This window comes from Siniperca chuatsi, linkage group LG2 (assembly GCF_020085105.1).
Source record: "Siniperca chuatsi isolate FFG_IHB_CAS linkage group LG2, ASM2008510v1, whole genome shotgun sequence".
Lineage (NCBI taxonomy): Eukaryota > Metazoa > Chordata > Actinopteri > Centrarchiformes > Sinipercidae > Siniperca > Siniperca chuatsi.
Genome location: NC_058043.1, coordinates 34,515,368 through 34,534,902, shown reverse-complemented (window position 1 = coordinate 34,534,902; position 19,535 = coordinate 34,515,368). Strand labels below are relative to the sequence as shown.

The window sequence follows — 19,535 nt, the reverse complement described above, 5'->3', positions numbered from 1 at the left end:
GTTGATGATATGTACGGTATAATAATATAATGTAATAATATATGTAGTAAGTAGTACTATCAAGTTAAGTGTAGCTATTAAGATGATTATGAGATGGAGGATTTTGCACAGCAGTAATAGAAGTATGAATAAATATCAATAAATAGGGAATTTTACACTGAAAAGAGTATATTGCACAATTATTTCAAGTATTGCAGAGATGTAATGATCAATGTCCAGTTTAGTGACTTCGGGTCATACAGACTGACACTTAGAGGGAGGAGTTAAAGAGTCTGATGGCCACAGGCAGGAATGACTTCCTGTGGCGCTCTGTGGTGCATTTTGGGGGGATGAGTCTTCCGCTGAAGGTGCTCCTTTGCTTGACCAGCACGTCATGGAGCGGGTGGGAGACGCTGTCCAAGATGGCATGTAGTTTGGCCAGCATCCTCCTCTCTGACACCACCGCCAGAGAGTCCAGCTCCACCCCCATAATGTCACCAGCCTTACGGATCAGTTTGTTGAGTCTGTTAGCGTCCGCTACCCTCAGCCTGCTGCCCTCAGCCTGCTGCCCCAGCATGCAACAGCATACAGGACAGCACTGGCCACCACAGACTCATAAAACATCTTCAGCATTGTCCGGCAGATGTTGAAGGACCTCAGCCTCCTCAGGAAACAGAGGCGGCTCTGGCCCTTCCTACAAACAGCTTGAATGTTCTTAGCCCAGTCCAGTTTATTGTTTATTTATCCTCTACAATGTCCACACTGACCCCCTGGATGGAAACCGGGATCACTGGTGCCTTGGCCCTCCATAGATCCACAACCAGCTTCTTAGACTTTGTCACTTTGAGCTGCAGATGGTTCTGCTCGCACCATGAGACAAAGTTCCCCACCACAGCCCTATACTCAGACTCCTCACCACCGCTGATACATCCCACCACAGCAGAGTCATCAGAAAACTTCTGAAGGTGGCAGGACTCTGTGTGGTAGCTGAAGTCTGTGGTGTAGATGGTGAAGAGGAAGGGAGAGAGGACAGTCCCCTGAGGGGCCCCAGTGTTGCTGACCACGCTGTCCGACACACAGTGCTGCAGATGCACATGCTGTTGTCTGCCAGTCAGGTAGTCCACAATCCAGGACACGAGGGGGCATCCACCTGCATCGCTGCCAGCTTCTCACCCAGCAGGGCTGGCCGGATGGTGTTGAAAGCACTGGAGAAGTCAAAAAACATGATCCTCACCGTGCTTGCCGGCTTGTCCAGGTGGGTGTGGATGCGGTTCAGCAGGAAGATGATGGCGTCCTCAACTCCCAGCTGGGGCTGGGGCCGTTCACAGAGTTCAAAGACTCACAATGATTATAAACAATTAGGAAACTAATTTTTCCTAAACAATTAGGAAACTACAATAATTACTTTTAAGGACTTTTGGGGAGTTTGACATACTGCTCACTTTACCTATAGTGTGAAAAGAGCAATGGCACCAAATAATCTGTGTCTGTATCTGGTAGATAGCTCTGGGGTGTGCATGCTAACACTTAAGCGCTTAGCCTCGCAGTATGTACAGTATATTAGGCATAAATAATTATCACCATTCAAAAACTGAGAAAATGAGAACCTGTAGCAACTCTAAGTCTGGGATGTGAGTTCATTTGAATGGCCAAATACAGACCTGACAGACCTTTTGGGGAAAGTAGATGTGAAACTGACCCAAAAAAGTTGAAAAAACCTGTTCTTGTGAAGTTTGGGTGTAATTTTGTTTAGTCGGAAAGTTATATATTTATGTGCTGTCGTGATGACTGCATAACTTTTCACCCAAGTTGCATTGTGGGTAATGTAAGTGCCAAGGTACAAGGAAGAAGAATGTATGGAATGATATCTCTGGTTCTGCTGCTTCAATTTTGGTCTTTTTTTAAACTGATCATAGTGAGTGCAACAATGTTATAGGATTAGCAATGCTAAATCGGTGGAGTGCTCTTTTAAGGTTGAGTTTACGCAACCTTGCGTTTAACTTACTTTAAGATGCGCAAAAGGGTTTGATCACAGCTAAATATAAAAAACGTAAACTATAAATAAAGACTTTACTCACATGGACTTTTCCATGGTCTCAGTTAGATATTGGATTCTGGTTGTCAGTGTTGAAGGCTAATTTGCATCAATACTTTCCATTGCACTAGCTCAGTTTGTCATTTTGCCTTATTCACAGAATCAAAATACAATGCTGACCTAATGAAATACTGTTACTAATGTTGCTAATGTTGCTTATTAGATGTTAAATGCCGGTGAAAACGAAATAGGCCCCATTTACTTTTGTAATTTCCAATGTCACAAAATCTGATTGCAGTCCACTTTGGTTTTCAGGGAAGCTGTTTGATACAATAATGGCTCAAAAACACCAGAAGAAGAATAACTTTGGCAGTTTAGTTTCAGCAACTCCATTTGATCTATTAACCCTTTTAGCTAGCTAGCTAACAACTATCTATAAACTAACACAAACACATGGATGACTTGCAATGGTGGACTATGAATGAGACAAAAGTTTTGCTCGTTCTCACAGGCTCAAGACCATGCCACTTCCTGACCGATACAGATCATTTATTGGTTACACTGTTAAGATAAATGGAAATACAACATCAGTTTGCATCTTTTTGTTTGTCTTCCTAACACTTTCAGTGCGACTTCAGCTGCCATTATCACAGGGGTAAGACCTTGTTAGTGGCTACTTCCAACAGATTGCTTACTGCCATAGTTACACTATTACATATACTGTATGCCTCTTGGACAGTCAGAAGCATTTACACCTTTCTAACATCTGACAAGAATAAGTTTCAAACCACCTCCTGAGGTGGTTTTAGTCCATCTTTAATGCTTCTTGGTTGCATTTACTCTTGGCTTTTTTTGATATTGGGTAACAATATATTACTCATTTTGTAACACAATGAACACACATATAATACTCATACTACCCTTGTTTGTTCTACAGGAAACCTTCAACCTATACTACTACGAGTCTGACAGAGCGGTAGGCTCGGCCATACGGGAGAACCAGTTCTTTAAGATTGACACCATCGCTGCTGACGAGAGCTTCACGGGGGTGGACCTGGGAGTCCGCAGACTTAAGCTCAACACTGAGGTATGAGCAACAACACTAAACAATGGCACAAATGCTGATTGATACAACAGGTTAATGTCAGTCCAGGCTCTTTGAAGCAGTATCTCACTTTGGATCATAAGTTAATTCTAATTCTTAGCACGTACACCTCCACAGGAGTTCAAGACAAGTTGGAAACATCCACAGCCCTGGAGAGTTTTATTGTGTAGAGTTTCTGTTTTGTGCTCGGTTCTGCAGATCTGTAAAAGAAAACAAACAGCAGGCCTCAGTTCAGTATCATGGGAAATACTTTGATATTGATAACAGATTCAAATTTGATACTGGATAGTGGAGCTACTGTTTTATTGATACCTTACATTGTTACAAAGATGAAGATGTGAACGACACAGTATAATTCATTGTACACTGTCTTTGAATTACTACACATTCATTCTGAGTTAGCTATAGGAAACACAAAAACTAAAATTAGGTTGTGGTTTTGTTGGTACAGTGGTTTTGCCATTAACCTTTTACTTGAATCTTTTCCTCTTTTGTTCCTACTGTAGTGCCAAAGGGTGAACATTCTACAAAAAACCTGATTGACAATGGCTGTTCTGCAATGCTTGATTTATTAGTTCAACTGCAGAACATTTAGTTTAAGTATAAAACAAGTATATTTGGCCTAAAAGATTGTGAATTGTCTATAGGCTGCCACTAAATTGAAAAGACAACTACAGTACCATACAAAACTTATTGTTATAGCTGTAGTTTTGTAGAATTGTAATGTTACGAAGACTTCTTTTTGTGTGTTTGTTTAAAGGATAAGGGTGGTGTTGCTTTAAACGTATTACATTGTCAACAGATTCTGAAGAAATAACCCAAAACAACATGTTGGTCCGTCTGTGTGATTTCCCTACACAGTCTGCGGCTCTGAACCCCAAGCCCATTGGTTCCTTCTGAAGACATAAATCTTTAAAAGCAGTGAAAAAAACTTTTTGAAAAAGGTTCAGTAATTTCATAAAACAGCATGGCACTGTAGTTTTTAGCAAACTTTACTCAAACAAGAAGAAATAGTGCATTTTTGGGCCGATTTTAGCTGCAGATTAATACATTTTGTGCACTGTTGAGTGTTTAAAACAGCAGGATTGTGAATCTGTAATTCTACAATCTGTGTGTTCATGGTAATGAAGGAACATGTCACAGCAGCTTCACCAGAATGTATGCAGACATTTGTTGTTAAAAATGATCTTTTATCACAAGTTAAAACATCAGCTGTCAATGGCTTTAGATTGAATTTTAAAAATAACAGTTTGAGTACCCTTTAGTTTTTCTGTATTGCATTTGGACCCAATCACTACAGAGAATCCCGGCCCAACCTGAAGTCAAACAGGTTTCAGCTGCAGATGTCTGCACATATATCCATGCACATAACTGTATAGCAACCCTTACGTCCTGAGGTTGTTCAGCTTTTCTGATGGAAACCTGCATGTTAGGATGGTAGGGATGTTGATGTTATTTTCTATTCTATTTACTTCAAATTATTATCATGTAGCATGTTTACATACCTACTATAAATCTGAAAATAATGTGATTTTAGTGAACATTTCACACATCTTTAAGGCTGACAGTAACCTTATCTTACCTTGCATATGTTTTATTTTATCTTATCTCACCATATTTTTTCATTCTTTTTTCTCTGATCCCTGCAAATGATGATAGTTCTCACAGTTAAAATGTGAAAGAATGATCCAATTCAGGACATTCAATTCAGTTTTTGCGAAATTAGATAGTCACATGTGCAGCACTTTTACTATGTTACAGACAGCTATAGTATATTCTTTCATTTTTCAGTTTATCAACCAATATCACTGCCACTGTGCTGCCATTGTTAAGAACAATGAATTGTGATAAATAAGTATGATTTTCCCAAGGAAAAATTACATCAAAAGAGCTGAAACCATACAGTGTGTGCCCAACTGACAAATGTTAGCAAACAGTGCAGGGAAAGAAAATGCCTGAGGCAACTTAAATGACAACTGGTGATTTTGATTACAGAACATATTAATTCCTGGCATTTACATGAAATAGCAACAAAAACATCTCCATAATAGCCAGAACAATCCGCAAAACTCATAATTAGCTGTCTAATTAGCACAGTGTTGATGTGTCAGGACCTTGGTGAGTCAGTTTGACAGTGAAAAATCTAATCAGTCCATCAGTTTGTAAACAACGCTACAAATTGAGCAGCAGTAATGTTGTTTCAGCATGTAGAGACTGCTCCTTTAAAACACATACACATGAAAACATACCAGATCTGTGCTTCCTGTATATCAGCATACTCTCATCTTTCACATTTAGGAGAAATACAAAATCCATCCTGTGCAAACAGTATTCTAGTATCAGCCTCACCATCGGCCTGTTTCTTTCCTTTCTGCCACTTGTGGAATCTCATTAGAAAGGGCTGAAAACAGGACAGACTGTAATGTGTGAACACAAACTGAATAACAGCTATCATTACAAATTACAAAATTAATCATTACAATAGAGCTATAGGTGTAGCAGGTACTTTGATTGTAGCTGCACTAGCATTTAAAATGCAAACATTTTGCTGCGATTTTAATTCATTCCAATGGAATCGCAGCAATTAGTGGATTTGCTTGTGGTGGCAAAGTAAATGCACGCAATTTTTCATGGAGTTCAACTTTGGTGAATTTTGACCTGCAAATTTGCACTAGCAATTTTGGCAGTTGTAACCTTTGAGGGGACGGAGAGCCGGAAAGTCCAAAATGAAGCAAGCTTATTAGCTGTGTTCCACCATTCACTTTTACTTAACTGCCTCTTTCAGGATATTAACTCCTCCACAAAAGAATAATCGTTTACAGAAAGTTATGAGACAGGAGTCGATGGTACAAATATGTCTTTTGAATTAACTGTGTACGGGACATCATGTTAGTGACTGAGCTAAGCTAAAGCGCTAACAATTTTGACTGTTAGGAAGCTCATTAGCTCAGATAGCTTTATCTTCCCTCTTTGATAACCTTTTACTCAACAAAATGGTGTACAATGCTGAACAAAATGACAGGGGGAAGTAAACAGAACAGTATGGAGAACATAGAAGGAATCTCCAGGAGCTATTGTGATTGACTAGCGTTAGCCCAGCCAGTTAGCAAGTTAATGGTTAGCTTGCCAGCTACAGCAATTCTAGCCCTACAAGTAGTCACTACATTACCAAGCTTTTAGGATCAAATATTTAACAAAGATGCACAGATTAATTTCGCTCTACCACTTTCTGGTGTGACCAGGCCTTAAGTCAGCTAGTCAGATAGTTTAACCAGCACATAGATCTTAAGATAGCTAAGTTTAGTGTGACTTTTTTTGGGATGGTAGCAAAATTAATGACAGTAGCCCAGCAAATTCAGCCTTATTTCTTTAAAGTTAGATGTTGGCTGAGACAATAAGGAGATAATAAACAACCAACAATAGCCTATTCCCTAATTTGTCATATTTATCGTATTGTGTCCTGTCTCTTTGTTTTTCTTCAAAGTTCAGTATCTAGAATTTTATTGTCATATTATAGAAAATAGCTTTTATGCCATGGCTATCAATTTCAAAATACAACATGCTGTATATGCATTTATGGACACACTGTAGATCTGCCTAATAACCATATATCAACACTTATCAGCCCATGGTAATTACAGGTAGTTGTTAAAAAGGCAATTAGAAACAACTAGACTTGTTCTGCATTTGTGACCCTAGATGTTAATAAGTCTTACTGCCTGCAAAAAAAGCTGTACTATATTTTCATATGCTTTCACAACAAACTTTGCAAATAATGTTTTGAATCAGTTTCTGGGTGTTAATAAGATAGTCGTGATGTGATATGTTATGAAAAACAAGCATATAAAAATGTAAAAACATCCATGTTTCTATGTTGTTGTTGGAAGCGGAGCAGTTGATAAATGACTGCTGCCAAAGCACAACACCAAACACCAGTCCAGAGATTAAATTAAGGCTGTGTTCACACTGTTCCACCTTTTTGTTTAGGAACCACTGCGGCAACCACTGTATGAGCTTTTAGTATGAAAAAGTACGAGAACTTTCCAAACTCTAGTAAGTTGCCTAGTAAGTCCAGTAACATACACAGAGGTTTCATAAATATGCAATATGCCCATGTATCCTGTGTACTGTATACTGTGTACAGTACTGAAAGTACATTTACTATGTACTTCACCACTATCGATCATAATAAAGCCAGCAAAGTGCCATTTAACATGCAGTTGCCTTCTGACTTAGGGCAGTGCTTCCCTTATTGCATTACAACCCCGCCAAAAAAGCATTTTCTTGTTGTCATAAATTGTGAGCCTTTCCACCATAGAACATTGAACATTTAAATATTTTTTAGAGGTTGGAAAAGGGAAATCCATCCAGTATTTCACAACAAAAAGCATCAATTACAGGCCCTAAAAACTTTTCTCAATCATCTTCTTACTATGAGTAATGGGGTCGTACATATACTGCCAAAGTTAGAACAGTTTTGGTTGTTTCACATGAGAGATTTCAGTCCTTGAAGTTTATTTCATGTGGGAGTTAAAGGACATACAGTGGTGTGCAAAAGTGTTTGCTCCCTTCCTGAGTTCTTTTTTTTTTTGCATGTTTGTCACACTTAAATGTTTCAGATCATCAAACAAATTTAAGCATTAGTCAAAGATAACACAAGTAAACACAAAATGCAGTTTTTAAATGAAGGTTGTTATTATTAAGGGAAAACTAAATCTAAACCTACATGGCCCTGTGTGAAAAAGTGATTACCCCCTAAACCTAATAACTGGTTGGGCCCCACCTGTTAAAACATAACTGTGTTATCACACCTGAGACCAAGACCAAGACTTTTGGGAAAATACTCTGTGGACTGACAAGACAAAAGTTGAACTTTTTGGAAGGTTTGTGTCCCATTACATCTGGCGTAAAAGTAATACCGCATTTCAGAAAAAGAACATCATACCAACAGTAAAATATGGTGGTGGTAGTGTGATAGTCTGGGGCTGTTTTGCTGCTTCGGGACCTGGAAAACTTGCTGTGATAAATGGAACCATGAATTTTGCTGTCTACCAAAAACTCCTGAAGGAGAATGTCCGGCCATCTGTTCATGACCTCAAGCTGAAGTGAACTTGGGTTCTGCAGCAGGACAATGATCCAAAACCAGCAAGTCCACCTCTGAATGGCTGAAGAAGAACAAAATGAAGACTTTGGAGTGGCCTAGTCAAAGTTCTGACCTGAATCCTATTGAGATGCTGTGGCATGACCTTAAAAAGGCAGTTCATGCTCGAAAACCCTCCAATGTGGCTGAATTACAACAATTCTGCAAAGATGAGTGGGCCAAAATTCCTCCACAGCGCTGTAAAAGACTCATTGCAAGTTATTGCAAACACTTGATTGCAGTTGTTTCTGCTAAGGGTGGCCCAACCAGTTATTAGGTTTAGGGGGCAATCACTTTTTCACACCACTGTATCCTGATCAAAGATAACTCAGAGTTTCCTTACGTTGGTGCTGTAGGCCAGGGCAATGCCATCTAGAGTAACTATATCTTTAGATAATGTATCTCGGAGGTGTCTGGGGCCAAGTACAATAACTTCAGTTTTGTCAGAGGTTTTTATGTCCTTAAGGCATGCTTGAAGTTTAGCTAATTGATTAGTTTCACCTGGCTTGATCGATAGATATAATTGGGTATCATCTGCATACCAATGAAAGTTTATGGAGTGTTTCCTAATAATTTTGCCTAAAGGAAGCATATATAAGGTGAATAGAATCGGTCCAAGCACAGAACCTTGACAAGAAGAATAATTAAAGGATCCTTGTTGGTAATATTGTTGGATATTCTCTGTTTAATACTCCAGTGCAATATACTCTGTTTTCAGTTTATTTTATTGATATTTATTCATACTTCTATTACTGCTGTGCAATATCCACCGTCTCATAATGATCTTAATAAGCTACACTTAACTTGACAGTACATGCACTTCTACTTATTACTTATATTATTACATTGTTTATTATACCGTACATAGTTATCATCAACCGGTAATCCACATTGTACACTTGCACACTTATTTTAATTTTATACTTATACCCACTTGGTACTTCATTTATCTTGCCTATATTATAGTCTATTATACTTTTTGCTTAGTACTTCTATTTCTGTGTGCACTGACGTGATAGTGAGCAGCTGTAATATTCTCCTCGGGGATCAATAAAGTTTTTCTGATTCTGATTCTGAATATATCTGGTAAACTGTGCATAGTTCAGTTTGTGTATGTAGGCTAGAAAAGCTTGCAAAGTATATTGTTAGCCTAGCTCCCCTTGGAGTAAACAAGTTGTCGCCATGGAAACTGATCAGAAGGCAACACAGCACAGCTCTCAGAGTAGAGAGCAAGGAGATTCAGTATCCTGCTAAATGTAAAAGTTGAACAGCTAGGGAGAAACACAAAGAGAAGACTCTTCATGAAAAACCAGAGGTCCTCTTCACGGACCACGCCCAACAAAAAGAAAGGAAGGAAGAAGAACAACCTCATATTCTTCACTGATTCCATCTACCTCTGGAAAGATACTCTGTGCATAATTGCTGCACAGAGTATCCAGTGAGGGCATCGGCTCAGGAGGCAGATGGTTACCATGACATACTAAACCAAAGGAAAGGTCATGGTCCAAGGGAATGAAGCACACCTGGAGTCCTTTCAAGAGGCATTTCCCCTGTTGAAAGCTGAGATGGACATCAAGAGGATTAATGTCCCCTCTGACAGTGAAGATGATGAGAGCCCACTAGGGAACCCCACCATCTTGTCCATCTCTGCTCCTCCTACACCGACCAGCACCACCAACCAGCTGAAGGAGGGTATGGCCCTGCTGGAGCTGGACTTTGCTGAATTCAAAGAGCTGACACAAGCCAGCCTGTCTGACCACCCAGACAACACTCTACAGCAGCTTAAAGAGGAGCTCCAGCAGCTAAAGAGAGACAACTAGGCCTTGGCATCTGACCTCAGAGGTCTAGAAGTCTAGAGGCACTCAAACAGGAGAACAGTGTGCTCCGTGCATAGTTAGCCAAAGTAAAGGAGGATGCTGAGAATAGAGAAAGGAGCTTCACCAGGCAACACACACAAGTCCAACACCTGACAGACCAACTCTCATCAGTCCCCACAATGACAAGTACTGAGACACAGACTCTCCTTGCCAGTGTCTCAAACCCCTGCCTTGTCTCTGTTAGCACAGACAGCTACCAACAGCCAGCTCTGCCCATGCCAGGTTCCCTCCACTCAGCCTGAACAGGAAGTCCCACAAGTGGTCCTGCTAGCTGACTCTAATGGGAAATTCCTGGACACAAATAGGCTTTTTCCTGGTAAGAAAGTGCTCTCTAGATGCTGCAGCACCACAGGTCAGGCAATGAAGCTTTTGAAAAAGGAGACCCTTAAGAGCCCTCAATGCCTGGTGATCCACACAGGAACAAATACACAGCCTTTGTAAAGACACTACTGAGGCATTGAGGAAGATTGCGAAACAGGCCAGTAAGGAGTTCCCTGACACCCGCATTGTGGTCTCCACCCTGCTGCCTAGGACAGACACCCCTCCTCATGTCATCCATGGCATTAATATGGAGATCAGAAGAGGATGTGCCACCTTACCCAACGTCCACCTGGGCCTCGACCCAACCATTGGCACCTGGGACCTCTATGATGGACACCATCTACACAGAGAAAGGGTGAAGATATTTGCAAACACCCTCAAAGACACAGCTCTGGGACACAATGCCCCCACCAGCTCCTCTACTAGGAGCTTTAGAGACCATCCCAGACCTCCTCCTCTCCATCACCACTCCAGGAACATCCCCCCTGCTGTGAGGAGACACAACAGCTCAACCTGGACCTCCCACTCATCACGCGCCCACAACCTCACCACTTTGAAGCACAACCAGAGGAGGTCACCTTCCCCGTCCTTAGCCCCTGCCCACCAACCACCTGTACAGCATCAGCAGCAGAGATATGTGGCGACACCTGCTCCCTGTCCCCCTACCCACCCACAGCAGCAGAGATATGCTGCTGTGGGTGGTACAGTAAATTGTATAAAATAAATCCTACTTACAGATGAGCCCAAGACAGTGGAGACAAATTCACCATGACCTTGAACTTACTTGATCTGATGAATGACATATCAGTAAATAACCAAAATCAATGTCCCTACCAGAGATGGTGTAAAAAAGGCCACTGATGATATCAATATGATATTTCATAAGGCAGCTATTAAAGCTAACATTTTAAAACAAAAATGGAAGCCTGTTAAAAAGCAAACTGCTGAAAAAATTAGTTTGATCAAGAATACAAGACCATCAGAAAAGACCTGAAAAAAATAGCAAATGAAAAACATCACCAACCAAACAACCCAGCCTTACGCACTAGGTACAATGAAATTTTAAACAAATATAAACATACAATAAGGAACAAAAAACAATATTATATCCACATGAAACGTGAAGATATTGAAAATGCCATCAATCAAAATCAATTCTGGGATATGTGGAACAACTTCAACACAAAGCAACCACAAGCACTACCCATCCAAAATGGTGACATCTGGACAGCACATAAAAATATGTACAAAGACATACCAGTAAATCTAATTAATTCAGATAAATGTATTATAAAAGAAAAACTCCAAACATTAGAAGAAACAATTAAAGAAAACCAAAAAAACTTGATTTCCCAATTACTTGGGAAGAATTGACAACACAGATAAAGTCTCTCCAGCCAAGAAAAGCTTGTAGTCCAGACAGCATTAAAAAACGAAATGCTCAAACGCAGCGCCCCAGAGATGCAGGGTGCAGTTTTGAAGTTGCTCAATATCGTACTACAGTCAGGATATTTTCCTGACATCTGGTGCAAAGGGCTCATTTTCCCCAATCAAGAGAGGGGACCAATCAGACCCTAGTAACTACCGTTGCATCTGTGTCAGCAGTCGTCTAGGTAAACTATTCTGTAGTATTCTAAATAAAAGAATACTAGATTTCCTTGAAGAGCACTCCATCTTGAATAAAAATCAAATTGGCTTTATCCCAAAACACTGCACCACTGACCATGTATACACCCTTCACACTTTAATTAAGAAACATGTACTCTAAACAAAAAATGGTAAGATATTCACTTGTTTTATTGACTTCAAGAAAGATTTCAACTCTATTTGGCCAGTCATTTTCACAATTAAGAATGACTTCCGGATGGGAGCCGAAACGTCTTGATTCTGAAAACAGTGTCCAGATGACTATGACTGAAACCTTTTCTATGATAGAACACTCCTGGACGAATGAGGGACTACACCGTCTTATCTGTATATATTCTAATAACACATTTTTTCTGTTTTTGTTTCACACATGCTTTGGCAATGTTAACATCTTTTTCCCATGCCAAGAAAGCTCAATTGAATTGAATTGAAGTGAATTATAAATCAGGGTTACAGCTGTTTCTAAGGTTCCTGTGTCTGAAGATACATTGGTACCAGTTAAGGGTAGGAGATGATGAATTGTGTCTCTACTAATTAAAATTGTAGCATTAAAGGAGCTCATGAAGTTGTTACCACTACTTCTTCCAGATTGGTGGAACGCCATTTCCATTTCGAATTTTCGAATGTTTGCTATAATTTTCGGGTTTTGGGGTTATACCATGGAGCTAACCGTCTTTGTTTTATTATCTTCTTTTTTAGAGGAGCCATAGAATCGAGTGTCGTTCGCAGTGAGCCTGCAGCGCTATCAACAAGATGGTCAATTTGAGAGGGACAGAAAATAGCATAGGAGTCCTCTGTTATATTGAGACATAGCATAGAATTAAATGCAGATGGAATCACTTCCTTAAATTTAGCTACAACATTATTAGACAGACATCTAATGTAGTAATGTTTGTCTAATGGCATGTAGTCCAGTAATAGGAGTTCAAAAGTTATTAAAAAGTCCGATAAAAAAGGATTTTGTGGAAAGACTGTTAAATGTTCAATTTCAATGCCACACTCATAATTATATATATATATATATATATATATATATAAAAATATTTGTTGTCATTGTCAAAAACGGATTGTCAACACTCATGATGGGTCATGATGACATGAAGTGTGTGAGATGGGAGTGTCAAACCGTTCTCCTCTTCTCCCAGGTGCGAGGTGTGGGTCCTTTGAACAGACGAGGCTTCTACCTGGCCTTCCAGGACATCGGCGCCTGCATCGCGCTCACCTCTGTGCGGGTGTACTACAAACGCTGCGTGGGTGTGAGCCGTAATCTGGCGGTGTTCACTGATGTGGTGACGGGCGCCGACTCGTCCTCTCTGGTGGAGGTCAGGGGTCAGTGTGTGGATCACGCCGAGGAGAGGGACACGCCCAAGATGTACTGCAGCGCTGAGGGGGAGTGGTTGGTGCCCATTGGGAGGTGTGTGTGCTCCGCCGGATTTGAAGAACACAGAGACTCCTGCGTGGGTAAGTTGGCTCGGGGTGCCTTCATACCTAACCTGTTTGGTGCAGTTCAAATGATTTATTGTATGTTTGCCGGTTTGGTGTGGTTCGTTTAGGCTGTTGTGAACACTGGTTCTAACTGGTGCCGACCAACAAACCACACCAAGACAAGCAAAGTCCGGTGTGGTTTGTTTGTGGTAGGAAAGCAAAGAAGACCAATAACAGGATTGTGTGATAGTACATGTGACTTGAATACAAAAGCTAAACTGCAATTTAGTGAACCCAGTCCATGAGCTGATTGTGGGAAATGTCAAGGAAGTGATTTCCTAAGTTATATGTATATAAACTATATACAAATATCTAAGTAATCTTGCATGATCATTTAGTAACCATGGTATGCAGTCAGTGAGGGGATTTTCCCTGATCTATCATAAGTGAAAAGGCGTTAAAACAAAAATGTGTTGTACCTCTGAGCTCCATGTATTTTGGCAGGTCCTCATTAAAAAGTGAGTGAAATGTAGAGACCAAACAGTTACTATCGCCCAACCCACACTCTCCTCACCATAATATTTTGGTACAAGGCACCTCCTTTTCATCCTGTTTCTAGCTGTTATAATTTATGACAGTTAAAGCTAGGGTAGGTAACATTGGAAAAACTAGCAAGACACACCTAGATTTTGAAAGTTTCCAACCGAAAAAAATCCCACCCCCTCCCTCTAAAGCCACTCCCCCAAAACACATTTTCATGCACGAGTGCGTGCAGGCAGGTAGGCCAGCCAATCATTTCATTTGGCCCGAATAAAAGTGAATTATAAAGTTATAGCTACTGTCTCACTTACAGCACAGTTTGCCATTTACGAACAGTTTTGTTTTTTTGTGATGTCAACGATCCTGATTCCAGTTCCATCAAACATGTCTGAAATATTCTTAATGAGAACAGCGGGTAGCGACAGGATCGGAAGGCAAACAATTACAATCATTAAACAACTGTCAAATATGAAAACTTGGGCTGTGTTAGTAGGATTGATAGTTTGTGCTACGTACACCTTGTATGTAAGATGTTTGCCTCTGTACAAGTCTAACTAATGTAACATCTCAGGTCAGCAGCTGTTCTGCACCATAGACTGCAATCTAATTAACAGTTAGATACAAGAAAGTGGGGGAAGGTACAGTGGATATGATAATCCCATGGTGACATACAGAGGTGATTGGGGTTGACAAAGAGTGGGAAGGAATGTATGCACATGTGTTGGCAGGCCGGAGTCGGCACCCTGTTGAGATGAGTTGCTTGATCAATGCATGGGGGTGACTCGCATTTCCTTACTGACCAGCCGCTCTGATCACACCTGAGAATGGAATGCAGCGGCCGGTGAAGATCAAGAGGAATGGGAAGTGTGAACTTAGGCATTTACATAGCATTGTGTACCAAGAGGACATATAACCAACCACTTTTGTATTGCTGCTTAAGACATAGCGGGGAGATCGCCTGGAGAGGTCTCTGTGCTGTGTCTCCAGATATATATCTGTATTTATCTGTATTTGTCTGTATTGTTAGATTGTTTGTAATGTTTGTAATAATTGTGAGGATTATAAATACTAGTTAAAAGACAATTGTAGGTCTCGTGTGGATCCCTTCTCATCAACCAACTCGGAGAGAGGTTTTTCTGACCTCGACACAACACACACTGCAACTACAACGTCTGCAGTTTGTGTCCAGCAAGGGACTGTCATTCCCCATCTCCATCTCCCCTCATTTCTGCTCATCTTGTTGTAGTGCACGATCAAAGAACCCCACATGCAGAACACAACGGAGTAGAACTGGGTTTAATTAGTAACAGTTTATTTTTACTGTAATAATAACTGTGCGGCAGTCTGGCGTAGTTCCCTGTAGACTCAGAGGACGTGACCGGTCCGGGTCGTGGATGTAGCGGCGACGTTCCGGACGGAGACGGGGGAAGCAGGCTCTGGACTGGCTGGTGTAGTGGGACGTGCTGAACCGACCAGGCAGCTGATCCGTGGGGCGGAGTAGGTTGGACCTGAGAGGCAGCAGGCTCAAGTGGTGAGGTTGACAGAGCAGGCAAGGCAGCTGGCTAGTGTAGCGTGGCAGTTGGTACAAGAAACAGTCTTGCAGAGATCCGAGGGGAGACTGTGGCTGAGATCACCGGCAGAGAATAGCTCTGTGACAGAAACAGACAAAGTTACAAAGAGGCAAAAACTAGAGCGTACTATTCACTTAACTTGGTCAAGGTTGGAGCCGTAACGTCGGTTTCGTACAAGTGCACGGAGACGATCTGGCGCTGGTAGTGTGGGAGAGCCTGGTAGATATGCTGTGGAGACTGATGAATGATTGATGTCAGCTGTGCCGGTGATCAGCAGCAGGCCGGAGACCAGGAAGCCAGACCAGAACACACACACACACACACACACACACACACACACACACACACAGCAATGAAGAGGGAAACACAAGGAGAGGAAAAGCACACTAGAGCACACAGGGATCGGGGGGAATAGAGGCTAACTATAACACATCTCTACACTCTTGAATAAAGGCATAAAATGCCCAAAATCCTGTCTGGTACAGACCTGGTCCAACTTGGTCCGATCAGTTGTCACCCCCAAATGATTTTCATAAGCTCAACAGTTGTAATGTGTCTCCTCAACTTATTAATGCTCATAATGTCCTATTTATCAGAAAAGATAAATGAATGCAAAAGGCACAGTAAAGTGCACATGCTGTCAGAATGAAATCTTTCCTTATGGGTCCACATAGTGCTGATGATTTTATTTCGGAAAGTATCTTGAGATGATCTCATTTACAGAGAGACCAGTCAAAAATGGCACCATTAAGTAGTTAACACTAGCGGTGTAACGCAAGGCAACTGTCTGTATCTAAATAAAAGCTGTGTTACTGTTAATGGTCTGGGTGGAAATTAAAAGTGGAAATAGAAAAGGAGGTTGGTCAGAATTGCACTCTTTAACAACTGGAGGTTGTGTATATAATGGGAGGTGGCCCTAATGAATCTAAAGTTGGTCTGAAGTATCTGTGATAGAAAATGAGAAAGCTATTAACAAAAAATCTGTTCAGAGGACATTATCTGTGCATATCAGAATACAGAATGTATTTGTATTCAGTACACCCCTATTTAGTCACAGAAAAAAATATTTTTTCTGTGACTTTTATGCACAAAAACATACGACCCGAGAGGTACAGTATCACCAAAACTGTCCAGTGACTTTACCTGTGAGTCCATATGACTTTACCTGTGAGTCCATATGACTTTACCTGTGAGTCCATATGACTTTACCTGTGAGTCCGTATGACTTCCAGTGACTTTCATTTGTAAAATCCAGTGTGAACATTTACTGGTCCAGAAGTAAAGGGAAGCAATGGATACATTTTTTCTTTGGTCCAGACCAGGTGAACTGAATTACAGGTACGAATGCAACCAAAGATAGATCTATTCTGCTGAAGATGCTGGAACATAGTGGTTGCTTTTATCAAGTCTACCACCCTCTTTTCTACTTAGGAAAATATTTTCTCAACAAAACCATTTAAGCATAAGATTTGCCGATTTATTTAACTATCTAAAAGTTTCCTCTGAGCTCAGAGCATCAGCAGAAATGTCTGTAGAATGTAAAAAGCCTTCGAAGCAACACATGAATTTGGAAAGGTTCTAACCTTTTTAGTGAATCAAAAAGTCTGTTTGAAGCTCTGGCAATGGATCATGCAAAAGAATAAATGAAGTGAAGAATTTCAAGGTCTGGTCAAAAGCTTTTTCTGAGGTCTAACACTTTTCTCAAGTAGGTAAATACTGAGAAAGTAGCTGCGTGTCTGTCTAAGCTGAAGTTTGTTTTCTCATTCAGCCATTGCTGATGAATAATAAGTGAGACATTTGAGATGCAAAGATTGATCCTCGCTTGTTTTTTTAAAAAAACCACCTTCTGTTTGTTTTTGACTTTTCTGATTTTTTCATGGGGATTTGATAGGCTGACCTCGTGCAGAGACCTGTGCATATTTCAGGTTGCCATGGGTTACAGTAATTAAAACCTATTAATCACAGAGCGATGGATAATTAAACGCTAAAAGCAGTTTGTCAGCTAAACGAACCGAACGAGACACGCAACACCGGTTTGCTTGCATCCCCCTCCTCCCCCTCGTCCTCCTTTTCCCCCTCTTCCTCCTTCCCACACTTACACACACACACAAACACACACACACTCACAAATCTCTGTTGTGTCTTACCAATTCAAGGCCAGTGGCAAACACCCTCTTGGTTCGACACAGTGAGAGCTCCTTGTCAAAACCTGTTGAAAAGCGTAGGAAGAGGAGTTTATGTGCGTGTGTGTGTATGTTTGTGTGTCCGGTTCAGAGGGCCACTTACAGACTTTCTATAATTAGTTGCAGCCAATTAGCATCAGCACAGAAATGCAAAACAGCCCATAAAGAAAGCAGAGAAGAGGGTGGAAGGAAAAATCACCCCAAGTCAGTGTTTATGGAACTGATTTAATACACATTTTAATGCTGATTTGAATGTAACACACTGATGTAAGTAATCTGAGGTTATAAAGATACAATCCTTTAAGGGAGAAAAAAGCATAAAAGCATCTAAAAATAAAATTAATATGTTTTATGATAATCCTCAGCTGGAGGTGATGTTTTTACCCCGTATTTTATTTACCATTACATCACGGCAGCCAGAGCACAAAGTGGATTTGCACTGGAAGGGGAAAAAAGAGCTCTTCAATATATCCTCCACTGACGTCTTGTCTCTTCTGGCACCAAACTGGGTCGCCGTGCTAATTCACCCTCGCCAAAGCCAGCCACAGTCACGCACACACGAGACCAGACAAGACACAGACAGGAGGGGAGGGCACGAGATGGTGAAAGGAAGACGGCTTAAGTGGTGAAGGCTCGTATGTGTGTGTGCAGAGAGAGAGAGAAATCAGACATGAATGTGCGTGAATATGTGTGTGTATATGAGCGTTCTTAAGTGGTTCTCCCCTGACAAAGGTGCAGAGCTTTGGCTGAGAGCACGGCATGGTGGTGTGTGTGTGTGTGTGTGAGCACAGGGTTGCGTGACATGCCGTTAAAAGTGTCACAGGGCAATAAAAAACGAAGGAGAAAAGAGGAAGAAAGACTGGTGGAGTGGTTGACTGGACCCCTCGTCCACTTGAGTTTACATCAAAACACTGAGTCTGTGTGTGTGTGTGTGTATAGTTGTGCATACATGTGTGCAGGTGTGTACTGTATCTGTACGTGTGTGTATGTGTGTCTCTGTGTGTATGCGTGCCTCCCGGTGCCAGTGAAGAATGGACTAAAGTGCCCCATACAGTGAGAGCGATCGAGGACACACTGATATGAGACACACACACTTAGGCTGGTCACATCTACTCAGCTCAGCTGGCCCATCCAAGCCTGACACACACACACACACACACACATGCCAAGGAGAGAGGGGTTGGTGCGTACTCACACATCTGGGTTAGCTCAGTCCTTTGCTCAGTCAATGGACCACAGGCTGTCCTCCTACTCTGTGAACTGCACTGTGCCTCTGATTCTTTCATGTGATTTATGGTTGAGTTTGTAGGAAATGACATAATCCAGCTACTAGAATAGAAATTCACACACTTACTGGAACTATTACATCTAAAACAATTACACTAACCCCTTAACATACAGTTTCCCCTTATATTTCCCCTAAAGTACCTTTAAGGTTAAACTCGTCATTCCACACTGTCTGACAGTATCATATATATATATATATATATATATATATATATATATATATATATATATATATATATATATATATATATATATATATATATATATCTTTATATCACATCTTTATTGAAGGTATATGCAGCCAATTACACTGAGTAAAATATTCAAACCCAATGATTTTTATGCTGTACCATTCCATCAAATCGAAATATAGATGTTTTGTGTACCAGAATTTAAGGACACTGGAAACTTTTTAAATCCTTCTG

General features: G+C 40.9%; 1 protein-coding gene across 4 annotated transcripts in view; it reads left to right on the top strand.

The window, feature by feature from the left end:
* The window catches only part of epha8 (eph receptor A8), a 135,330-nt gene that overhangs the window by 62,311 nt on the left and 53,484 nt on the right, over positions 1 to 19,535 (top strand). For all 4 annotated transcript variants that reach the window (XM_044174814.1, XM_044174804.1, XM_044174795.1 and 1 more), the window contains exons 5-6: positions 2,952 to 3,101; positions 13,250 to 13,565. In XM_044174814.1, coding sequence (XP_044030749.1) covers positions 2,952 to 3,101; positions 13,250 to 13,565 — 466 coding nt within the window. The remainder of the gene's footprint in view (positions 1 to 2,951; positions 3,102 to 13,249; positions 13,566 to 19,535) is intronic.